Raw genomic sequence first — 19,769 nt, 5'->3', positions numbered from 1 at the left:
TGCCATTATGGGTAACCCTGAAGCCTGCATTGGGGATAACCACCAGGCTGTTTAGGACATAGTGTGGATTAATAACTAATGTATAAAGCAAGTTACTGATATCAACCGTGACTTTATCATAAGCTTGTCTCACCCTAATGACATGTAAATAGCAATTACAATTAAATAAGGGAACTTAGAGCCACAAACATTTTATTTGGTATTCCTATCACAAACTGTCATAGAAAAAACTTAAAGTGGACCTGAACTCTTGCACAGGACAGAAGGAAAAGACAGAAAAATCCAAATAGTTATCACAAGTGTCATTTAAACTCTCAGCTGTGTCAGCACAGATGTTCAGCAGTCTTGGCAGACACAGCTAAAATGTAAATGCAGGATGTTAACCCTATGTCTGCTTCCATGCAGGAAGTAGACACACTGTAGATTTATATCAGCCGTAAGAAAAATGTTTTCCTTTAAAGGTTATTATGCTGTTGCTTATCTCTTAGAGCAGAGAGAATAAAATCAGGATATGAATATAAAAGCCTTCCTATAAATAGGGAGTTGTTCCCTGTTTTGAACCCTTTGCTTCCCCTGCTGGCAATCTGTGGGCTGAAACTGAGTTTTTAACATGCAAAGGTTCTGTAAGATCTGCTGTGCCTGGTAAGCAGTGGAATGCCAAGACTCGGACTGCAGCTCATACTTCCGGGTCTCGGGAAGCCGCTGCCAGCAAGCAGCTGATCCAGCTGACATGCTGGATTACTATTACTATTGGTTTGTTTTCAGTTCTGCTTAGTGTTGATTGGTTAGTTCTAGTATTTAAACCTGGTGAGCGCCCCCAGTCATTGCCTGTGATAGCATTAGCTTTGGCTTGTTGCTGGGTAGCGCTCACTGTATACTTTTTCATTCCTGTTGCCAACCACTGCTTTGTATTTGACCAAGCTTAACCTTTGCTTGAATCCTGTTGCCGACCTAATCTCTGCCTGATTCCTGATGCCAACCACTGCCTTGTATTTCACTACGCTTGTCTTGCTTTATTCCTGTTGCCAACCTCACCTTGTACCTGGACTACGCTTACTCCAGTTTGCCCATTATTGCATTGCTAAAGTTTTTGGTTAATTCTATTGCTTATCAGACTGTATGCTTCATCTGCCTGCAGGGTGTATTGTAGTATTGTGTTAGGTAGGAGATTGCTCAGGTGTTACCGGCTGGGCTCTGGGTCAGTCATATGGGCATAGAGTCTGAACTGTGGACATTGACCAGACAAGCCTGACAGGTTCAAATGCAAGTGTTTGCAGCTGTAGCAGGCTGCACCCTATAAAAGGGCGTGTGCTGGTACCATTAACGTCAGCATGTCTGGGGGAAGTCAAGCGTATGAAAGGCATGAGGATTCTGGCCGTAGAAGCCGGGGCCCCGCCTCCTGTGCCCCCGCTCCTCATGCACTGGGAAACACCTGTTCCACACACACAGCGGTGCGGCTTGTAGCTGAAGCTGGGAAAGGGATGGGTTTGGATGTAGCCCGGTCACAAGAGTTGCCACGTTGGTGGCCGATGTTGCCATCATTAGGCTGGCTCTGCTAGATAGAGGTTTGACACGTGATTGGGTTAGTAATGAGGTTGTAGCAGTTCACAATGAGAGCTGTGCTATAAAGCACTTGTTGTCTGGGAGGTGCTTGATGTCGGGAGGTGCTTGATGGCTGAAAGCTGATCTATGCTGTGGATGCCTAGCTACTGTAGTCCACCATGCAATCTGTGCCTGAAGGTTACACTACACCGGTATCTATGCTATACAATTGGAGCGCACTCCTTAACTAGTTAATGACCGCCTCACGCCAATTGGCGTGAGCGCAGTGGCAGCCCGAGGACCGTCTAATGCCAATTGGCATGCAGTCCTGGGGGCGTGTTTTGCAGGAGATCGCACGAGCATCTCCACTTGAATCGCTCCGCCATTAGTCTCCCTGTAGTCTAACCATAGTCTATTAACACTGTACAGCGCTGTGATCTAAGGCAGCGCTGTAACGGGGACAGCCGTGTCACTCGGCTGTGCCTTCCGGAGGCCCAAAGGCGATCCGCTGTCATAAGCTGATGCCTATGACAGCCGATCGCGCTGATTGGCTGGTGGGGTGGAAGGTGGGAGTTTAGTGTATTAAAAAAAGCAAAGATTTATTGAAGAATGAAAAATATTTATAATAAAATAAATAAACATCCTGAGAGCGATCACTGCCCACCAACATAAAGCTCTGTTGGTGGGCAGAAAAGGGGCGGGGATCACTTGTGTGTTAAGTTGTGCGGCCCTGCAGCGAGCCCTTAAAGCTGCAGTGGCCTCAATTGTACAAAATAGCCTGGTCACTAGGGGGGTCCTCATGAGGTTAAAGAGGAGCTGTCAGTAATACTATCACAGAAAAAAAAACACATATTTAAGTAGATAAATACGTGCTCTACTTACATAAAATACAGTATGTATTGCACTGGCCAAATTTTGATTTTAGTGATTTTTCAACAGTAAAAAAGAGAAGATGCTTCTTAGCATTTCACATTTTAAGTATAGCTATTTTGAAGCCAATCCTGATGTAATTTCCTCCGTTACTTTCCTCTGCCTGATTTGCCTGCCCTTCACTATAGAAAGTGCATTGTCTCAGCATGATAAATACTGGCCAATCAGAGAGGAACAGAGGTGTGGGAGGGGAAACCAGTAGGGAAAGAGGCTTCAGCCAATCAGGCTGTATTGGTTAAGTCTGAGGGGAAATAGAAAAGCAAAAAAAGACAACCTAGCATGCCCTGCAACTTCCTTTTTGCGTACCAAATTTTGTGTGTACCAAATGAGAGTCAGGTAAGCTGGGAAATGATCGTTTGTCAACAAGAAAAGTAATAGTGATTGTTAACTTTTGGATTGCCTGGTTAGCATCCTTTTTACTTGTTTACCAGATAAAATAAAGAATTGATTTTTGATTTTATGCCAGACAGTTACACTTTAAAGATACATTTTTTTGCATGTATGGACTGCATAGCCTGGTTTTTAGATGGGGTTTTTTAGTTGTTTCTATGACAGTTTGTGATAGGATTATCATATAAAGTGTAAATATTTGTAGCTCTAGGGGCCCTTATTTCATTTTAATTGGATGAATAACTCGCCTTCCCCAGGATCCGGACACCTGCAGCACGTCTTTTAGCATCTCCTCCGAGACTCTCCATTGTAATATCAACGTTTGTCCCATGACTACAGATGGTGATCACATCATAGATAAGGAGTTCCCCAGAGGACAGGATTGCGTCGGTGGCCTGGGTACATACGTACACTGCATCCAAGCCGCTCCGATCAAAAGGAAGTAGCTGCAGAAACCCTCTACCAATCAGGTGAGGGGGCATTGCCCCAGACTGCCAATCACGGCTGCTCACTACTCCCTACTTAATTTGAGCCGATTGTCTTGAGGGCGGGACCATGGCTTTGTCATTGGGACCAACCACTTAACTCCCTGTTACTGAGGAACACCAGAGGGCACAGGGACAGAGGACACATATACTATCTGAATATGCATTATTAAGATGCACTGACTTCCCCTCACACACACACTTTTGGGTTAGAAAACTTGCATGTTATAGTCCGATGTTTTTATAGTTTTCTTAACCCTCCTGGCGGTTTGCTAAAAAAATCGCCAGGGGGCAGCAAATCTTTTTTTTTTTTATTTTTTTTTTGTTTTTTCATGTAGCGAGACAAAGTCTCGCTACATGATAGCCGCTGCTCAGCGGCATCCCCCCAGCCCCTCCGATCGCCTCCGGCGATCGGCGATCAGGAGATCCCGTTCAAAGAACGGGATCTCCTGGGGGGGCTTCCCCCGTCGCCATGGCGGGATGACGTCACCGACGTCGTGACGTCAAAGGGGATTCCGATCCACCCCATAGAGCTGCCTGGCACTGATTGGCCAGGCAGCGCACGGGGTCTGGGGGGGGGGGGGGGCGGCTGCGGCGCGACGGATAGCGGCGGATCGGCGGCGATCGGGCACTGCACGCAGCTAGCAAAGTGCTAGCTGCGTGCAGCAAAAAAAAAATTATGCAAATCGGTGCCTTCCGGCGGCATAGCCCGAGCTCAGCTCGGGCTTACCGCCAGGAAGGTTGAAGTGGATCCGAGATGAAAAACTAAATATGACAAGTAACTTGTCTATATATCTTATCTAAATTTTAGATAGCTTACACAGCAAATCTAGCTGCAAACAGCTTTAACAGTTTCATGTTTATTTATTCCTTTGATACAATGACAGCGGCCATGTTCTGTTTGTCACATTACACACAGGCAAGCTGCAACTGCATCTCCAGCCCTCAGCTCACTCCCCTCTGCCTCTGAAATCTCTGGCTAGTAACCTCCTCCTCCTCCTGCCCAGACTGAGCTCCCATAAGCCCTTGCTACATGGAGTGCCAAGGCACTTTGTGCTGTGGGCGAGGCTTGTTTAGTTTATAGAGAATTAGAGTATTAAAACAAAAAAAATGTATTTGGCTTGAGAAATGCCCTATAAACTATATGTAAGAACACAATTATGCAATGAGTAAAAGTTTATCTCGGATCCACTTTAATGGTAGGTTAAGAAAGGATAATTACACTTGGCATAGTTGTTTTAGTAGAGGGACGTTTTACCCACTTTTCACTTCAGTCTCCCCTCCCCCCAAACATCACTCACATTCTTACAGCCACTCCCCCACTTATGGCATCACATGATCTATTCTGTATGATTTATCTTAGCCTAATATGTCTTTTAAATATCTAGTATTTACTACTCACCAATACTCATCCCTGTAATAATGTCTTCCTCCTTAGATGTCCTCATCAAGATACCCTCCTCCATAGACTGCTGATCACTCCTCACATAAGTCTCGTCTTCTTCCTTTTTAATTATCCTCAAATCACCCTCCTCCGCATATTGCTGATCACTCCTTACATACGTCTCCTCTTCTTCCTTTTTAATTGTCGTCATCATGTAACCCACCACCATAGACTGCTGATCACTCCTCATATATGTCTCTTCTTCCTCTTTAACTATCCCCATCATGTCACCCTCCTCCATAGACTGCTGATCACTTCTCACATACATCTCTTCTTCTTCCTCTTTACTTGTCCTCATCATGTCACCCTCCTCCATAGACTGCTGATCACTTCTCACATACGTCTCTTCTTCTTCCTCTTTAATTGTCCTCATCATGTCACCCTCCTCCATAGACTGCTGAACACTCTTCACATATGTCTCTTCTTGTTCCTCTTTAACCACAGCATTAACATGTATCCATTATCCACCCTAAGTTCACAAAATGAGAGATAATGTAAATTGTTAACACTGTCATGGTCAGATGATAACTAGATTTCACTGGCGGAAAACTTTGTATAGAAAGCGCAAAAACAATGTCACATGACCCTCCCAGAATCCTCCAAACCTCTCCAGTCTGGTGTGCACAGGTGTTTTTTGTAAAAATGTGTTTATTGATGCAGCAGAGCCAAATTAAAAACAGTTACAGTACTAAGCTATGCAAAGAAAAATAAAGCTGTATCAAGCAAATTGTACACATACAGGTCTATTAAAAATCAACTTCAACAGTCAAAAGAGAAAAGAATACATTCCAAGTCAATATAGACAGCTAATATTGCAAGAATGACATGCTATTATTAAAAATATCAGGCTCTGTATCAGCCTACGAGAGATATAGTCAGCCACTTACATACCTGTATCCTTTAAATACTATACCCCCTCCAGGCGGCCATGGATAGTGGGGAATAAAATAATTCGGCTTTCAGCAATTGTTGGAAGCTGAATTATTGTGTTTTAAAAGTAACTGCAGCTCCATCTTCTGACAGCACCGAAGTTACTCCCTGTGCGCTGCTATAGGCGTAATTCCTATTATGGCCTATGGTGGCGCCAGCTGCGCCCAAGTCTCCAGCGCTGGATTCACCGTGTTCGCTGTATCATGATTGCAAGAAGAAAACTCACTGCCTTCACATGTGGTTCTTAAAGTGTACCTGAGATGGAGATGGAAATGGAAAGAAAAAATATACATATCTGGGGCTTCCTCCAGCCCCTCCAGGCTTATTGCTCCCTTGCAGTCCTCCCCTGCCACCTGGTTCATCTACAACAGGCCTCGGGAAAGTCCTCCAGTTGGTGCCAACCTGCACAGTTGAAGTCCGACTGCACCCGTTCCCCTGTCAACAGGAGGGCTCCATGCCTGAGCAGTAGAAAGGAGCGCGGCAAGAGCATGCACGTGGTCTGGACGCGCATGCGCAGTTGGCCCTAGACTGAAGGGCTTCCCGGAGCCAATTGCAGAAGAACAAGGAGGAAGCCCCAGGTATGTATATTTTTTTCTTTCCATTCCCATCTCAGGTTCTCTTAAGTCTTCTCAGATATAATAAGTATACAAACCCAATGCTAATCAGGAACCATTTTGAATCTAATGCTAAAATCAACCTCTTAAATAAATGAAAACAAACAACAAAACACAACCCTATTTAGAACTCCTCCCAAAGCTGGGAAATAAATCGCATTGCTGGGGTGGGGTACATTACATACTGGAGGATAATGACAACGCTGGGGGACACAGGGAGGACATGGCTGTACTGGGAAAGAAATGTCACTGCTGGGGTGGGGGAAATTATATACTGGAGGATAATGGCAATGCTGGGGGACACAGGGAGGACATGGCTATACTAGGAAAGAAATAGCATTACTGGGGTAGGGGGACATTACATACTGGAGGATAATGGCAATGCTGGGGGACACAGGAAGGACATGGCTGTACTGGGAAAGAAATAGCATTACTGGGGTGGGGAACATTACATACTGGAGGATATAGGCAATGCTGGGGGACACAGGGAGGACATGGCTGTACTGGGAAAGAAATGGCATTACTGAGGTAGGGGGACATTACATACTGGAGGATATAGGCAATGCTGGGGGACACAGGGAAGACATGGCTGTACTGGGAAAGTTTTTTTTCTTACTCGCCCATACGCATGTCTGTACTAATCTCCCCCAGTGGCATAGCAATAGGGGGTGCAGAGGTTGCGCCCGCACTGGGGTGGAGCCCTTCCTCAACAGCAGTATTAGCTCTTTATTAGTCCTGCGCTGGTAATAATCACTTCTACAGATGCTCTAAATAGTAGCAATCATTAACAAACTGGTCCCCATCCCCTTCCTGCACCTCAGACACTGTGGTTGTCATTGGCAGGTTTTGCTGTGCCATATCAATTGTTATGTATAGAGTACTAGGGGGGGCCCAATGTTAAACTTGCATCGGGGCCCACAGCTCCTTAGCCACTTAACGACCAGCTAACGCCGATAGGCGGCGGCTGGGCGCACGTGGATTTTCATGGAAACGGCCGTTCGAGCGGCCGTTTCCTGTCAGTTCACGGCGGGGGATCTCCGTGAACAGCCTGCGAGCCTCCGATCATGGCTCGCAGGCTAAATGTAAACACCCGGGGACGTAATCCCCAGTGTTTACATTGTACAGTGCTGCTGTCACAGCAGCGCCGTAAAGGCGATCGGCGATCCCCGGCCTCTGATTGGCTGGGGATCGCTGGCATCTGATAGGCTGAAGCCTATCTGAGGCGGTACGGAACGGATCGCTGTTCTGTACCACCTATACTGAGGAGGAGAGGGAGAGAAGGAAAGGGAGGGGGGAATAGCCCCCCCCCCCCCCGCAAGGCACAAGGCAGCGGCGGCGATCAGACCCCCCAGCAGGACATCCCCCTAGTGGGAAAAAAAGGGGGGGGGGGGGGGGAGTCTGATCGCCCTGCCTGCCACCTGATCTGTGCTGGGGGCTGAAGAGCCCACCCAGCACATATCACACAAAAATTCCCTGGTCCTTAAGTGGTTAAAGAGACGCAGAAATCTTCCTGCCTTTTTTTTTTTTTTTAAACTTACCTGGGGCCTGTGTCCTTCGCCGTCCTACTACGATGTCCCGTTCAGCGGCAGTGATGTCACCGGTGGACCTTCTGCGCATGTGTGGACCTTCTACACAATCGCAGAAGGCCCCGGCTGACTTCACTCAGTCAGACTGAACCCGACTGAATCCGTACCGAGAGTTGGCGGCGGCGGAACGGGAGATCGCAGGAGGCCGGCGAGGGACACAGCCATGCATAGGGGGCTGGAGGAAGCCCCGGGTAAGTAAAAAAAAGGCAATATGACTCATCTCTGAGTCTCTTTAACTACACCACTGATCTCCCCCACTGTAATATATCCTACAACCTGTGCAAATCCCAACAGGAATACATTCGAAGGTATATAACAATAACGAGAATCACAACATTACCTCTCCCAACAAGTTCTGGCTGCAACTTCGTCTCCGGCTGTATTAATACATCACTTCCTTTCTATGGCTTTATTACTTCCTATCTGTGCGTTCCACCTGGGAGAGGTGAGGTGCGCCATCTTGTGGTGAATAGGCTAACTGCAGCCTTTGTTTGTACTCATCTATCTAGTTCCTATTATTATACTGTAATTACTAATATTAGTACTAAATACAGTACTTGGAAGCTGCGCTTTTTAAAGCAACCTCTTCACCCAGTAAATATTATTATATGTAGAAGTCCTCCTTATGGATTGGCAGATGCAAATCCATACCTCCCAACATTTTAAATTAGACATCGCATACCTCGCAACTTTTTGAGATGAGAAAGAGGGACACTTATGCCACACCCCTGATCACGCCCCAGTCACACCCCTAGTCACACATACCATAAAGATTTCATAGGAAAAATATGTTGTTTTATAATTCAAACCACACTGGTCCTTTCTGTCCTGGTTCTTTTTCCTTCCTATTAATATTTTGAAATTAGTAATATATCAGTTTAAAGGATGGGAATAAAGTTTAGAGTCTATCAACACACATTTTTTTTTAGTAGAGAAATATATATATTTACATAGAAAGAGGGACAAAGTCCTGAAAGAGGGACAAATGAGGAGGAAAGAGGGACAGAGGGACATGGCTCCCAAAGAGGGACTGTCTCTCCAAAAGAGGGACAGTTGGGAGATATGACATCAGGACACTTAGGCCACACCCCTAACCACACCACCAACACACCCCCTAGTCACGCCTACCATAACGTTTTTTGAAGAATTTTTTTTTAATTAATGTTTAATCCCTTTATATTTTTGAATAAACATTTCCCTCATATACCCTGGCAAGTGGTGGGAGGGTGAGGGTGCCGTGGGTGGGGAGGAGGGTGAGGATGGCCGTGAGTGGGGAGGAGGGTGAGGATGGCCGTGAGTGGGGAGGAGGGTGCCAATGTAGAGGGCAAAAAGAAAATGATCGAGGTGCCAGCGAAGTGGGAATAGGGATACCTCCCTCCCTTGGAATCTGTCCCCCCTGTGTCCCCCCCTGCTAGCAGAGTGCGCAGATGAGTGGAGCAGGCTGTCATCTTACCGGCGTCCATCCATGTGTACCAACATCTGGCTTCATTCAGCTTCCTGTGACGTCACAGGAAGCAGCGTGAAGTCGGATGTCGGTACGCATGGATGGACGCCAGTAAGATGAAAGCCCGCTGCGCACTCTGCCTCCAGGGGGGACACAGGGGGGCAGATTCCGCGGGAGGGAGGTAGAAATGTAATGCCGGCATCATACATCCCACTTCGGCGTGGCTGGCGCCTCGATAATTTTTTTCACCCTCTCTGCCCACTGCCACCCGGGACTTGGGGGGGGGGGGGGGTCATACCAGGATAGTGGGAGAGCCCCCCCAAATCGGGACAGTCCTGCAGGATTCGGGACAGTTGGGGGGCATGCAAATCACCTCAAAATAAAGTGCAAAAGACAGTGATCATCGTACGACACTGTTAAGTATTTACGCATAGTATTCCTACCCCCAGGTAGGTTTATTGAGGTGGTATTTTACAGGGGCACCACCTTTCACCGTGTGTCCTACAAGCTACAGATGCCAGCTTGCCAGGGCCGGTCCTAGAATGTTTGCTGCCTGAGGCAAACTTGTGAGGATGCCCCCTCATGCCATCTCAATTGGGAATGATTGCACAGCACCCGACTATTTACTCTGCTTCATTTAATGTTCTCAGTCAGCAAGGGAGCATATGGAACAACATGAGACATGACATGCTGCAACTCAATACAATAACACGCTGGCTGGCTGGCTACGAGTCTGTGACAGGCAAACTTCTCACCCTCAGCCAGTCAGCCTTCCTCCATTCCTCCACAGTCAGGACATCAGTGCCACCTCCTCCCTTCTGCTGTGCAAGTCAAAGGAAACACTGCTGCTCTGCTGCCTCCCACCTTCCCACTCACTGTCAGACTCCTCACACAGCACAAGTTGCTTTTCCCCAATGATGACCTCTTCACCCCGCTCGCTCTCCTCTCGCTTCTCCTCCTACTCTGACTGTATGCTGTAAACACACAGTACAAACATCCCGCCCCTGTAATCTCTGCGCCTGATGCAGATGTTTCACCAGGCTTCATGAGAGAACCGGCCCTGCAGCTTGCTTACCCTTCTGCAACTCTACCCACACTCACAGACAGCCGTAATCGCTTATAAATAATATTCTGAGCTGCTCACTGCTTCCCCTGTTTGCAGTGCCGTAGCAATAGGGGTTGCAGAGGTAGTGACTGCATCTGGGCCCCTGTACTAGTGGGGCCACATAGGGGCCCTCCTTTATCCATCTTATTAGCTATTCATTGGTTCTATGGTAATAATGAACACCTCTTTATGTGCATTGCATTGTCATAGCTCCCAACCGTGCCTCTTTTTTACTCATTTGTCCCTCTTTCAGGACTGATGTACAGAACTATGTAAACATATATATTTTTCTACTGAAAAATGTGTTTTAATTGACCCTAAACTTTATTCCCATTCTTTAAATTTATATATCTCTTATTTTCAAGTATTAATATGAAGAAAAAGGAACGAAGATAGAAAGGACCTGTGTGATTTGAATTATAAAACAACATATTTTTCTTAGGCAATCTTTATGTTATACATGACTAGGGGCGGGATTAGAGGTGTGGCAGGGGTGTGGCCTAAGTGTCCCTCTTTCTTATCTCAAAAAGTTGAGAGGTATGCATAGTGGCATACCTCACAACTTTTTGAGATCAGAAAGAGGGACACGCAAGCCACACCTCTAACCACGTCCCTGACACACCTCCAATCATGAATGAACACTATAAAGATTTCTCAAGAAAATTAGGATGTTTCTTAATGCAAACCACGCTGGTGCTTTCTATCCTGGTTAATTTTCCTTCATTTTAACAATTGAACAATATTTAACAATAAGAAATACATCAATTTAAAGGATGGGAATAAAGTTTAGAGTGAAACACATTTTTCAGCAAAGAAATACAAATATTTATATATAAAGAGGGGCAGTTGTGAGCTATGCATAGTGGTAATCCAGGCTGTTTCTTTTTTTTTTTTTTATTCTCTGCCTGAAAGAGTTAAAAATCAGGTATGAAAGTGACAGTTTCTGACTGGGTCGGGACCGGGTCGGACTGGATCAGATTATAGTATAACCCTCACTATTAAGTAATTACAGCCATAACATACTTGTGGCTTCCTGGAGCAGGAAAGAGGTAAAACGGGTCAATAATTCATAGATTTGAGCTCTAGCATTCTTCAATGAAGGTGTCAATGAGGAGAGACGATGAACCAGTAAGATGTAAAAACTAGATTTAACTATAAAATAAAACTGGGATATCTAAAAAAGGGCATTTTTTTTAGGAGAAGGAGGATAGATACAATTGTTTTTCTCATGAGTTTTATTTTCAGCTCAGATATCCTTTAACAGATGTCCATTTTCCTTACTCTCTGACACTGCAGCTGTCCTGGGTAGGTTTTGGTGCTCCATATCAATATCAAGCTCCTTAGTCACACCACTGCCTCTATGTATCTGGTTTACCACTGTATCTGGCAGTGCTGCATCTGGCAACCCTCAGAATAAATCAGATACAAATGATAGTGCATCAGTGTAAGTGCCCCAGCCCCGGGTGAGACCCTCGACACCCCCACACACATAACCTGTGCTGCTCCAGTTTCCAGGGCCCCTCATCCTCTCTCAAATCGCTTCTATTCCAGCATCACTTTACAAGTATTATGTTATCCTAGAGACTAACACAGGCTTCCATAGGGAGCCCGAGGTGAGAGTGATATGGAGGCTGCCATATTTATTTCTTTGCAAACAATGCCAGTTACCTGGCAGCCCTGTTGATCTTCTGGCATAAGTAGTGTCTGAGCCAAAACCCTGGAACAAGCATATCGCTAATCCAGTAAAACCTGAGTCAGAGCACCTCATCTAATGCATGCCTGTTCAGGCTCTATGGCTAAAAATATTAGAGGCACAGGGTCAGGAGGACTGCCAGGCAACTGGTATTGTTTAAAAGGAAATAAATATGGCAGCCTTCATATGCCTCTCACCTCGGGTTCCCTTTAATATAAATACACTCACAAACATCCATGTGAAAAGCACTTTGAATAGCACAGACGGCATCTTCTCATCTGCTTCCCACACTGATCTCATCCCACCTCTGGCTCCGCCCTACAACCGGGGGTCTGGCCAGGAAGGGCTTTCCTAAAGTTCTTAAAGTGTACTTGTAGTAAAAAAAAAATGTGCCCCAAAGGGATACTTACCTAAGTAGACAGAATCCTCTGGGTTAACAACACCCCTCTCCTCCTTGCCATTCCAGTGCTGGGACCCCCCCAAAGCCTGCCAACAAGGGCTTGTCAACTGAGCTCAAACACACTGCGCAGGTGCAGACCAGAGACGGATGTAGATGGAATGGGGCCCTAGGCGAGGTAGTAGATTTGGGGCCCCCTTGTGGTCCTTTTGGTAAGCTGAAGCATAGGGAGGTCAAAGAACTTGGCTGGTGGGTCCCTTGACACCCACTAGGCCCCAAGCACCTGCCTAGGTTGCCTGGTGGATCATCCTGCTCTGGTGCATTAGCACAGAGCCAACCCGACTGAGCTTTTTCCACCGAGCCTGAGCAGTGGTTCCGTGTTACTGTGCACATGGGCGGCACTACACTGGGGCACGCTGGGGCAGTGCCCCCCGGGAATCACTGTGCCCCACTGAGTGCCCCCTCTGCTCAGTAAAGCACAGCTTCAGCAACTACAGGCTCCAGCAGTGTACAATGAACAGGGTAGTGTCTGTAAAAAAAAACTCTACATGTCAGCCTGAGTCTATGTAGGCATTAAGTAAACCAAGGGTCTTCTCTATTTGCCATACATACCTCAAAATCCTTGCAAGATCCATTGAAATTAATGTATCTGGGTGACACTTATATGTGAAAAAAAAATCTCTCTACCTCCTTCTGATTGTATGTTCTAACATTGTCAGTCAACAGGAATAGAGTCTGAAGGAGGCTTACAAGCTGAAAGCTTACTGTCTTTCTTTTAAGTTAGCCTATAAACTAGAACTTGTATTTTACAGACAGGAAGTTTTGAATCAGGATAATAATTGCCATATAAACATCAATTTTTATCACCCAAATGGGCTCCACCAACCAGCCATTGTGCTCGCTTTGTGCCCCCCCAAACATTTGAAGCTGGAGCCGCCACTGACTGTGCTGGTTCAAGCTGTCCTGCGCCATGTGGCCATGTTCATTCACTTACAGGGCCGTGGCCGTGAGCTTTGGGGGTTCCCTATGCAGGAACATAGAGCAGCAGGGAGATGGGGGAGGACTCTGGAGGATTCAGAAGCTTCCTTTTTCCGAGATAAGCCGGGGCATACCTACAAATCATGAGGCCCCCGAGCAATACTTTGAGGGGGCCCCCTTATTGTTTACACCCCATCCCTTGCATCCCCTTGGTGACCCTGATAAAGGGTCATAAAACAAGTGTGGACATCAGAATATTCCAACCCATAACATGTGTAGCCACTAAAACTCCTGATCTAGCGTATCAGAGGAAGGGAAAGTTAATAGTTTGGGCCCCCTCACACCTCTGGACCCCCTCTGCAGTCACAGGCACTGCTCCCCCCCCCCCCTTCCCTAGTTATACCCCTGGAGGTAAGTATCTGTTTTTTGTGTAAATAATAATAATAATTCCTTTTTTTGTATAGCGCCTTTCTCCTGTCGGACTCAAAGCGTCTGCGAGGCAGCCACAAGAGCGCACTCAGTAGGCAGTAGCAATGTTAAGGAGACTTGCCCAATGAACTCCTTACTGAATAGGTGCTGGTTTACTGAAATAGGAAGAGCCAGGATTTGAACCCAGGACTCCTACATCAGAGGCAGAGCCCTTAACCATTACACTCCCTCACGGGTTGTCTTTAATGTTAAAGTAGCTGATATCTTCTCCTACACAGTAATGTACCCATCATATCAGACCCTCATCTGCCCCTTGCGGGCACCCAATCACCCGCCCACACCCTCAGATCTCCCCCGATCACCTCGCCAGTGCATTGCTTGCATCGATTCTCCCCTCTAATCACACCCTGATCACCTATCAATCACCCCGTCGACCCCTGTCACTGCTACCCATCGGATCAGACACTAATCTGCCCCTTGCGGGCACCCAAACACCCGCACACACACCCTCAGATTGCCCTCAGACCCCCCCCCCCGCCCTTATCACCTCCCCAGTGAATTATTTACATCTGCTCTCCCCTCTAATCACTCACTGATTACCCACGAATCACCCCGTCACCGCTACCCATTATACCCATCAGATCAGACCCTCATCTGCCCCTTGCGGGCTCCAAATCACCTGCCCACACCCTCAGACCCCCCCCCCAGTGCATTGCTTGCATCTATTCCCCCTCTAATCACACCCTGAGACACCCATCAATCTCCTCCTGTCACCACCTGTCACCCCCTAGCACACCTACCCATCAGATCAGGCCCTAATTTGACCCCGTGTGGGCTCCTGATCACTCGCCCAAACCCTCAGATCCCCCACAGACCCCCTTCCGATCACCTCCCCAGTGCATTGATTGCATCTATTCTCTCCTCAAATCACCCGCTGAGACTCCCATCAATCACCTCCTGTCACCACCTGTCACCCCCTAGCACTCCTATCCATCAGATCAGGCCCTAATCTTCCCCCTGCGGGCTTCTGATAACCCGGCCAAACTCACCCGCCCCACCGCAGTGACAGAATTTTTTTTCCTGATCACTGCTGGTCTCTACGACTTAATTGTGGCTGAGACCAACCGTTATGCCACACAATACGCAACCGCCAATCCAAGAAGCTACCATGCCCAGCCTTTTCAGTGGAAACCACTCCAAGTTTCCGAACATAACATTTTTTTGGGGGCCTTCTCCTTAACATGCGTCTAGTAAAAAGAATGTATTGCGGTCTTATTGGTCTACGCACCCAATACATCACATGCCCATGTTCCCTGCTGCCATGTCCAGGTCATGATTTGAGAACATCCTGCGCTTCCTGCACTTCAGTGCCAATACAACCTGTCATCTAAGAGGCCATCCTGCTTATGACCGGTTCCACAAAATTCGGCCCCTCATAGACCACCTGTCATCAAAATTTGCAGATGCTTATACCCCCGAACAGTCATTTTGAGGCATTTAGTTTCCAGACTACTCTTCACGGTTTTAGGCCCCTAAAATGCCAGGGCAGTATAGGAACCCCACAAGTGACCCCATTTTAGAAAGAAGACACCCCAATGTATTCGGTTAGGTGTATGGTGAGGGGGGGGGGGGCTACAGGCTCTGGGGCCAGTTTGCCCTTAAGTATCAGAATGCTGTCACTACTATACTTGTACTACTGCATGCAAGGCAAGGCTATACGGCTGTTTAACCACTGAAAATATGCTGAATTAAATATATTACGGTGGTTGACCTGTATGCAGCTTTTACACCCAGTGGTTCCAGTGCTGAACAACACCAAGAATGAATGCCAAAATGTTCCTAAATGCACAATTGTATTGAATGGCTGGTATTGAATAAAAGGAACCTGAGGTGAGAGACACATGAAGGCTGCCATATTTATTTCCTTTTAACCACCTGGGCGTTACAGATGAAGCTCAGCTCGTCCAGTAACGCCGCGGTGGATTGCTCAGGCCCTGGTGGGCAGATTTGCATAATTTTTTTATACACGCAGCTAGCACTTTTCTAGCTGCGTGTCTTACCCGATCGCCGCCGATCTGCCGCTACCTGCCGCGAAAGAGGCCACTCCCCCGCAGACACCTTGCGCAGCCTGGACATTCACCGCCAGGCTGCACTATGGGGTGGATCGGGACTCCCTGTGACGTCACAACGTCGATGACTTCATTCCGTTCGCCACCATGGCGACGGGGGAAGCCCTATAGGAATTCCCGTTCAGAACGGGATTACCTGATAGGTATTCACGCCGGCGGCGATCGGAAGGGTGGGAGGGAGAGAGCAGGGAGGGGGGAATCATGTAGCTAGCGATAGGCTAGCTACGTGAAAAAAAAAATTAGGTAAAGAAAACCCTCCCGCGGCCGTGCGCTGCACGGAATCAAAACGCCAGGGAGGTTAAACAATACCAGTTGCCTGGCAGTACTGCTGATATTTCTGGACAGTAGTGTCGGAATCACACACCTGAAACAAGCATACTGATAATCTTGTCAGATTTTTGTCATAAATATCTGATCTGCATGCTTGTTCAGGGTCTATGGCTAAAAGTATTACATGCAGAAGCTCAGCAGGACAGCCAGCCAATATGCATTGTTTAAAAGGAAATAAATGTCAGCCTCCATACTGCATGTCTCTCACCTTGGATTCCCTTTAACCGCTTGCCGACCGCCCACTACCTATGGGCGTCGCCAAAGTGACACCCCCAGGACCGCGTAACGCCGATCGGCTGCGGCTCCATGGGTACTGAATTGCCGGGGATCGTACGCATCCGCCGGCATTAGGCTCCACCCACCCGCCGGCACTGCTGTTAACCCCCGATCTACCGCATAGAAAGCGTATAAGGCTGTTTGTAATGTATACAAAGCGTATTATACAGGCTGCCTCCTGCCCTGGTAGTCCCAGTGATCAAGGGACCACCAGGGCAGGAGGCAGCCCCCCTGGTAAGCACACACACTGATCTGGCCCCCACTGATCGCCCACAGCATCCCTCAGAACACCCCCCCCCCCCCATCACCCCCTCAGACCCCTGTTTGCACCCAATCACCCCCCTAAACACCCATCAGTCACTCCCTGTCACTATCTGTCAATGCTATTTTTTAGATTAGGTCCTAAACTGTCCCCTGATCTCCTGATCACCCCCCCCCCCCCACACACACACACACACACCGTGTACTATATACATTTAACCTCCTTTGTAATCACCCACTGATCACCTGTCAATCACCCATCAATCACCCCCTGTCACTGCCCCCCATCAGCTCAGACCCTAATCTGCCCATTGCGGGCACCCAATTACCCACCCACACCCTCAGACCCCCCTGATCACCTCACCAGTGCATTGATTGCATCTATTCTCCCCTCTAATCACACCTTGACCACCCATCAATCACCCCGTCACCACCTGTCACTGCTACCCATCATACCAGACCCTCATCTGCCCCTTGTGGGCACCCAATCACCCGCTCACACCCTCAGACCCCCCCCCCCCCCCCCCGATCACCTCGCCAGTGCATTGCTTGCATCTATTCTCCCCTCTATCACACCCTGATCACCTATCAATCACCCCATCACTCCCTGTCACCGCTACCCATCAGATCAAACCCCAATCTGCCCCCTGCGGGCACCCAAACACCCGCCCACACCCTCAGACCCCGCCTGAGCACCTCCCCAGTGCATTATTTACATCTGTTCTCCCCTCTAATCACCCACTGATCACCCCGTCACTGCTACCCATCATACCCATCAGATCAGACCCTCATCTGCCCCTTGCATGCACCCAATCACCCGTCCACACCCTCAGATCGCCCTCAGACCCCCCCCCCCCCCCAATCACCTCGCCAGTGCATTGCTTGCATCTATTCTCCCCTCTAATCACACCCTGATCACCTATCTATCACACCCATCAGATCAGACCCTAATCTGTCCCTTGCGGGCACCCAAACACCCGCCCACACCCTCAAATTGCCCTCAGACCCCCCGCCCCCTTATCACCTTCCCAGTGCATTATTTACATCTGCTTTCCCCTCTAATCACCCACTGATCACCCATCAATCACCCCGTCACTGCTACCCATTATACCCATCATATCAGACCCTCATCTGCCCCTTGCGGGCACCCAATCACCTGCCCACACCCTCAGATCAGCCTCAGTCTGCCCCCCTCCCCGATCACCTCCCCAGTGCATTGCTTGCATCTATTCCACCCTCTAATCACACCCTGAGACACCCATCAATCACCTCCTGTCACCACCTGTCATCCCCTAGCACTCCTATCCATCAGATCAGACCCTAATTTACCCCGTGTGGGCTCCTGATCACTCGCCCAAACCCTCAGATACCCCACAGACCCCCTTCCGATCACCTCCCCAGTGCATTGATTGCATCTATTCTCCCCTCAAATCACCCCCTGAGACACCCATCAATCACCTCCTGTCACCCCCTAGCACTCCTATCCATCAGATCAGGCCCTAATCTGCCCCCCTGCGGGCTTCTGATCACCCAGCCAATCCCTCACCCGCCCCACCGCAGTGACAGAATTTCTTTTTCTGATCACTGCTGGTCTCTACGACTTAATTGTGGCTGAGACCAACCGTTATGCCATACAATACGCAACCGCCAATCCATGAAGCTACCATGCCCAGCCTTTTTGGTGGAAACCACTCCAAGTTTCCGAACGCAACATTTTTTGGGGCCTTCTCCTTAACATGAGTCTAGTCAAAAAGAATCTATTGCGGTCTTATTGGTCTACGCACCCAATACATCACATGTCCATGTTCTCTGCTGCCATGTCTAGGTCACGATTTGATAACATTCTTCCTGCACTTCAGTGCCAATACAACCTGTCATCCAAGAGGCCACCCTGCTTATGACCGGCTCCACAAAATTCTGCCCCTCATAGACCACCTGTCATCAAAATTTGCAGATGTTTATACCCCTGAACAGTCATTTTGAGACTCTTCACGGTTTTGGGCCCCTAAAATGCCAGGGCAGTATAGGAACCCGACAAGTGACCCCATTTTAGAAAGAAGACACCTCAATGTATTCCGGTAGATGTATGGTGAGTTCATAGAAGATTTTATTTTTTGTCACAAGTTAGTGGAAAATGACACTTTGTGAAAAAAAAAAATAAGAATCAAATACCGCTAACTTGTGACAAAAAATAAAATCTTCTATGAACTCACCATACTCCTAACGGATTACCTTGGGGTGTCTTTCTAAAATGGGGTCACTTGTGGGGTTCCTATACTGCCCTGGCATTTTAGGGGCTCTAAACCGCGAGAAGTAGTCTAGAAACCAAATGCCTCAAAATGACCTGTGAAATCCTAAAGGTACTCATAGGACGTTGGGCCCCTTAGCGCACCTAGGCTGCAAAAAAGTGTCACACGTGGTATTGCCATGTGACTTCTAGCACCTAGCACCTCATGAAACATGACAGGTGCTCAGAAAAGTCAGAGATGCTTCAAAATGGGAAAATTCACTTTTTGCACCATAGTTTGTAAACATAAATATAAAGTGTATAAATATACACTTATTGGATTTTTTTTATCAAATATATGTAGCACAATAAATTTGGACAAAAATGTATATAGAAATTGTACTTTATTTGAAAAATGTCAGCACAGAAAGTTAAAAAAAAAATCATTTTTTTGACAAAATTCATGTCTTTTTTGATGAATATAATAAAAACTAAAAATCACAGCAGCAATCATATAGCACCAAAAGACAGCTGTATTAGTGACAAGAAAAGGAGGTAAAATTCATTTAGATAATAGGT

The 19,769-nt window shown here is 47.5% G+C and overlaps 2 protein-coding genes across 3 annotated transcripts in view; one reads left to right on the top strand and one right to left on the bottom strand.

The window, feature by feature from the left end:
• LOC137537127 (uncharacterized) overlaps positions 1–19,769 on the top strand; it is a 627,974-nt gene that overhangs the window by 95,842 nt on the left and 512,363 nt on the right. The gene's annotated exons all lie outside the window — the stretch shown is intronic.
• The window catches only part of LOC137535346 (zinc finger protein ZFP2-like), a 51,115-nt gene that overhangs the window by 13,797 nt on the left and 17,549 nt on the right, over positions 1–19,769 (bottom strand). Inside the window, exons 1-2 of one of the 2 annotated variants that reach the window (XM_068257173.1) lie at positions 8,262–8,315; positions 4,750–5,260 (exon numbers count right to left, since the gene is read on the bottom strand). In XM_068257173.1, the coding sequence (XP_068113274.1) occupies positions 4,750–5,182 (433 nt within the window). In that variant the 5' untranslated portion in view covers positions 5,183–5,260; positions 8,262–8,315. Of the gene's footprint in view, positions 1–4,749; positions 5,261–8,261; positions 8,316–19,769 lie in introns of those variants that run through there. The other variant, XM_068257174.1, reaches the window with a different exon arrangement.

The sequence above is a fragment of the Hyperolius riggenbachi genome, chromosome 10 (genome assembly GCF_040937935.1).
Source record: "Hyperolius riggenbachi isolate aHypRig1 chromosome 10, aHypRig1.pri, whole genome shotgun sequence".
Taxonomy (NCBI): Eukaryota; Metazoa; Chordata; class Amphibia; order Anura; family Hyperoliidae; genus Hyperolius; species Hyperolius riggenbachi.
The sequence above is the reverse complement of the archived record's forward strand: the minus strand, read 5'-3'. Positions and strand labels throughout refer to the sequence as shown.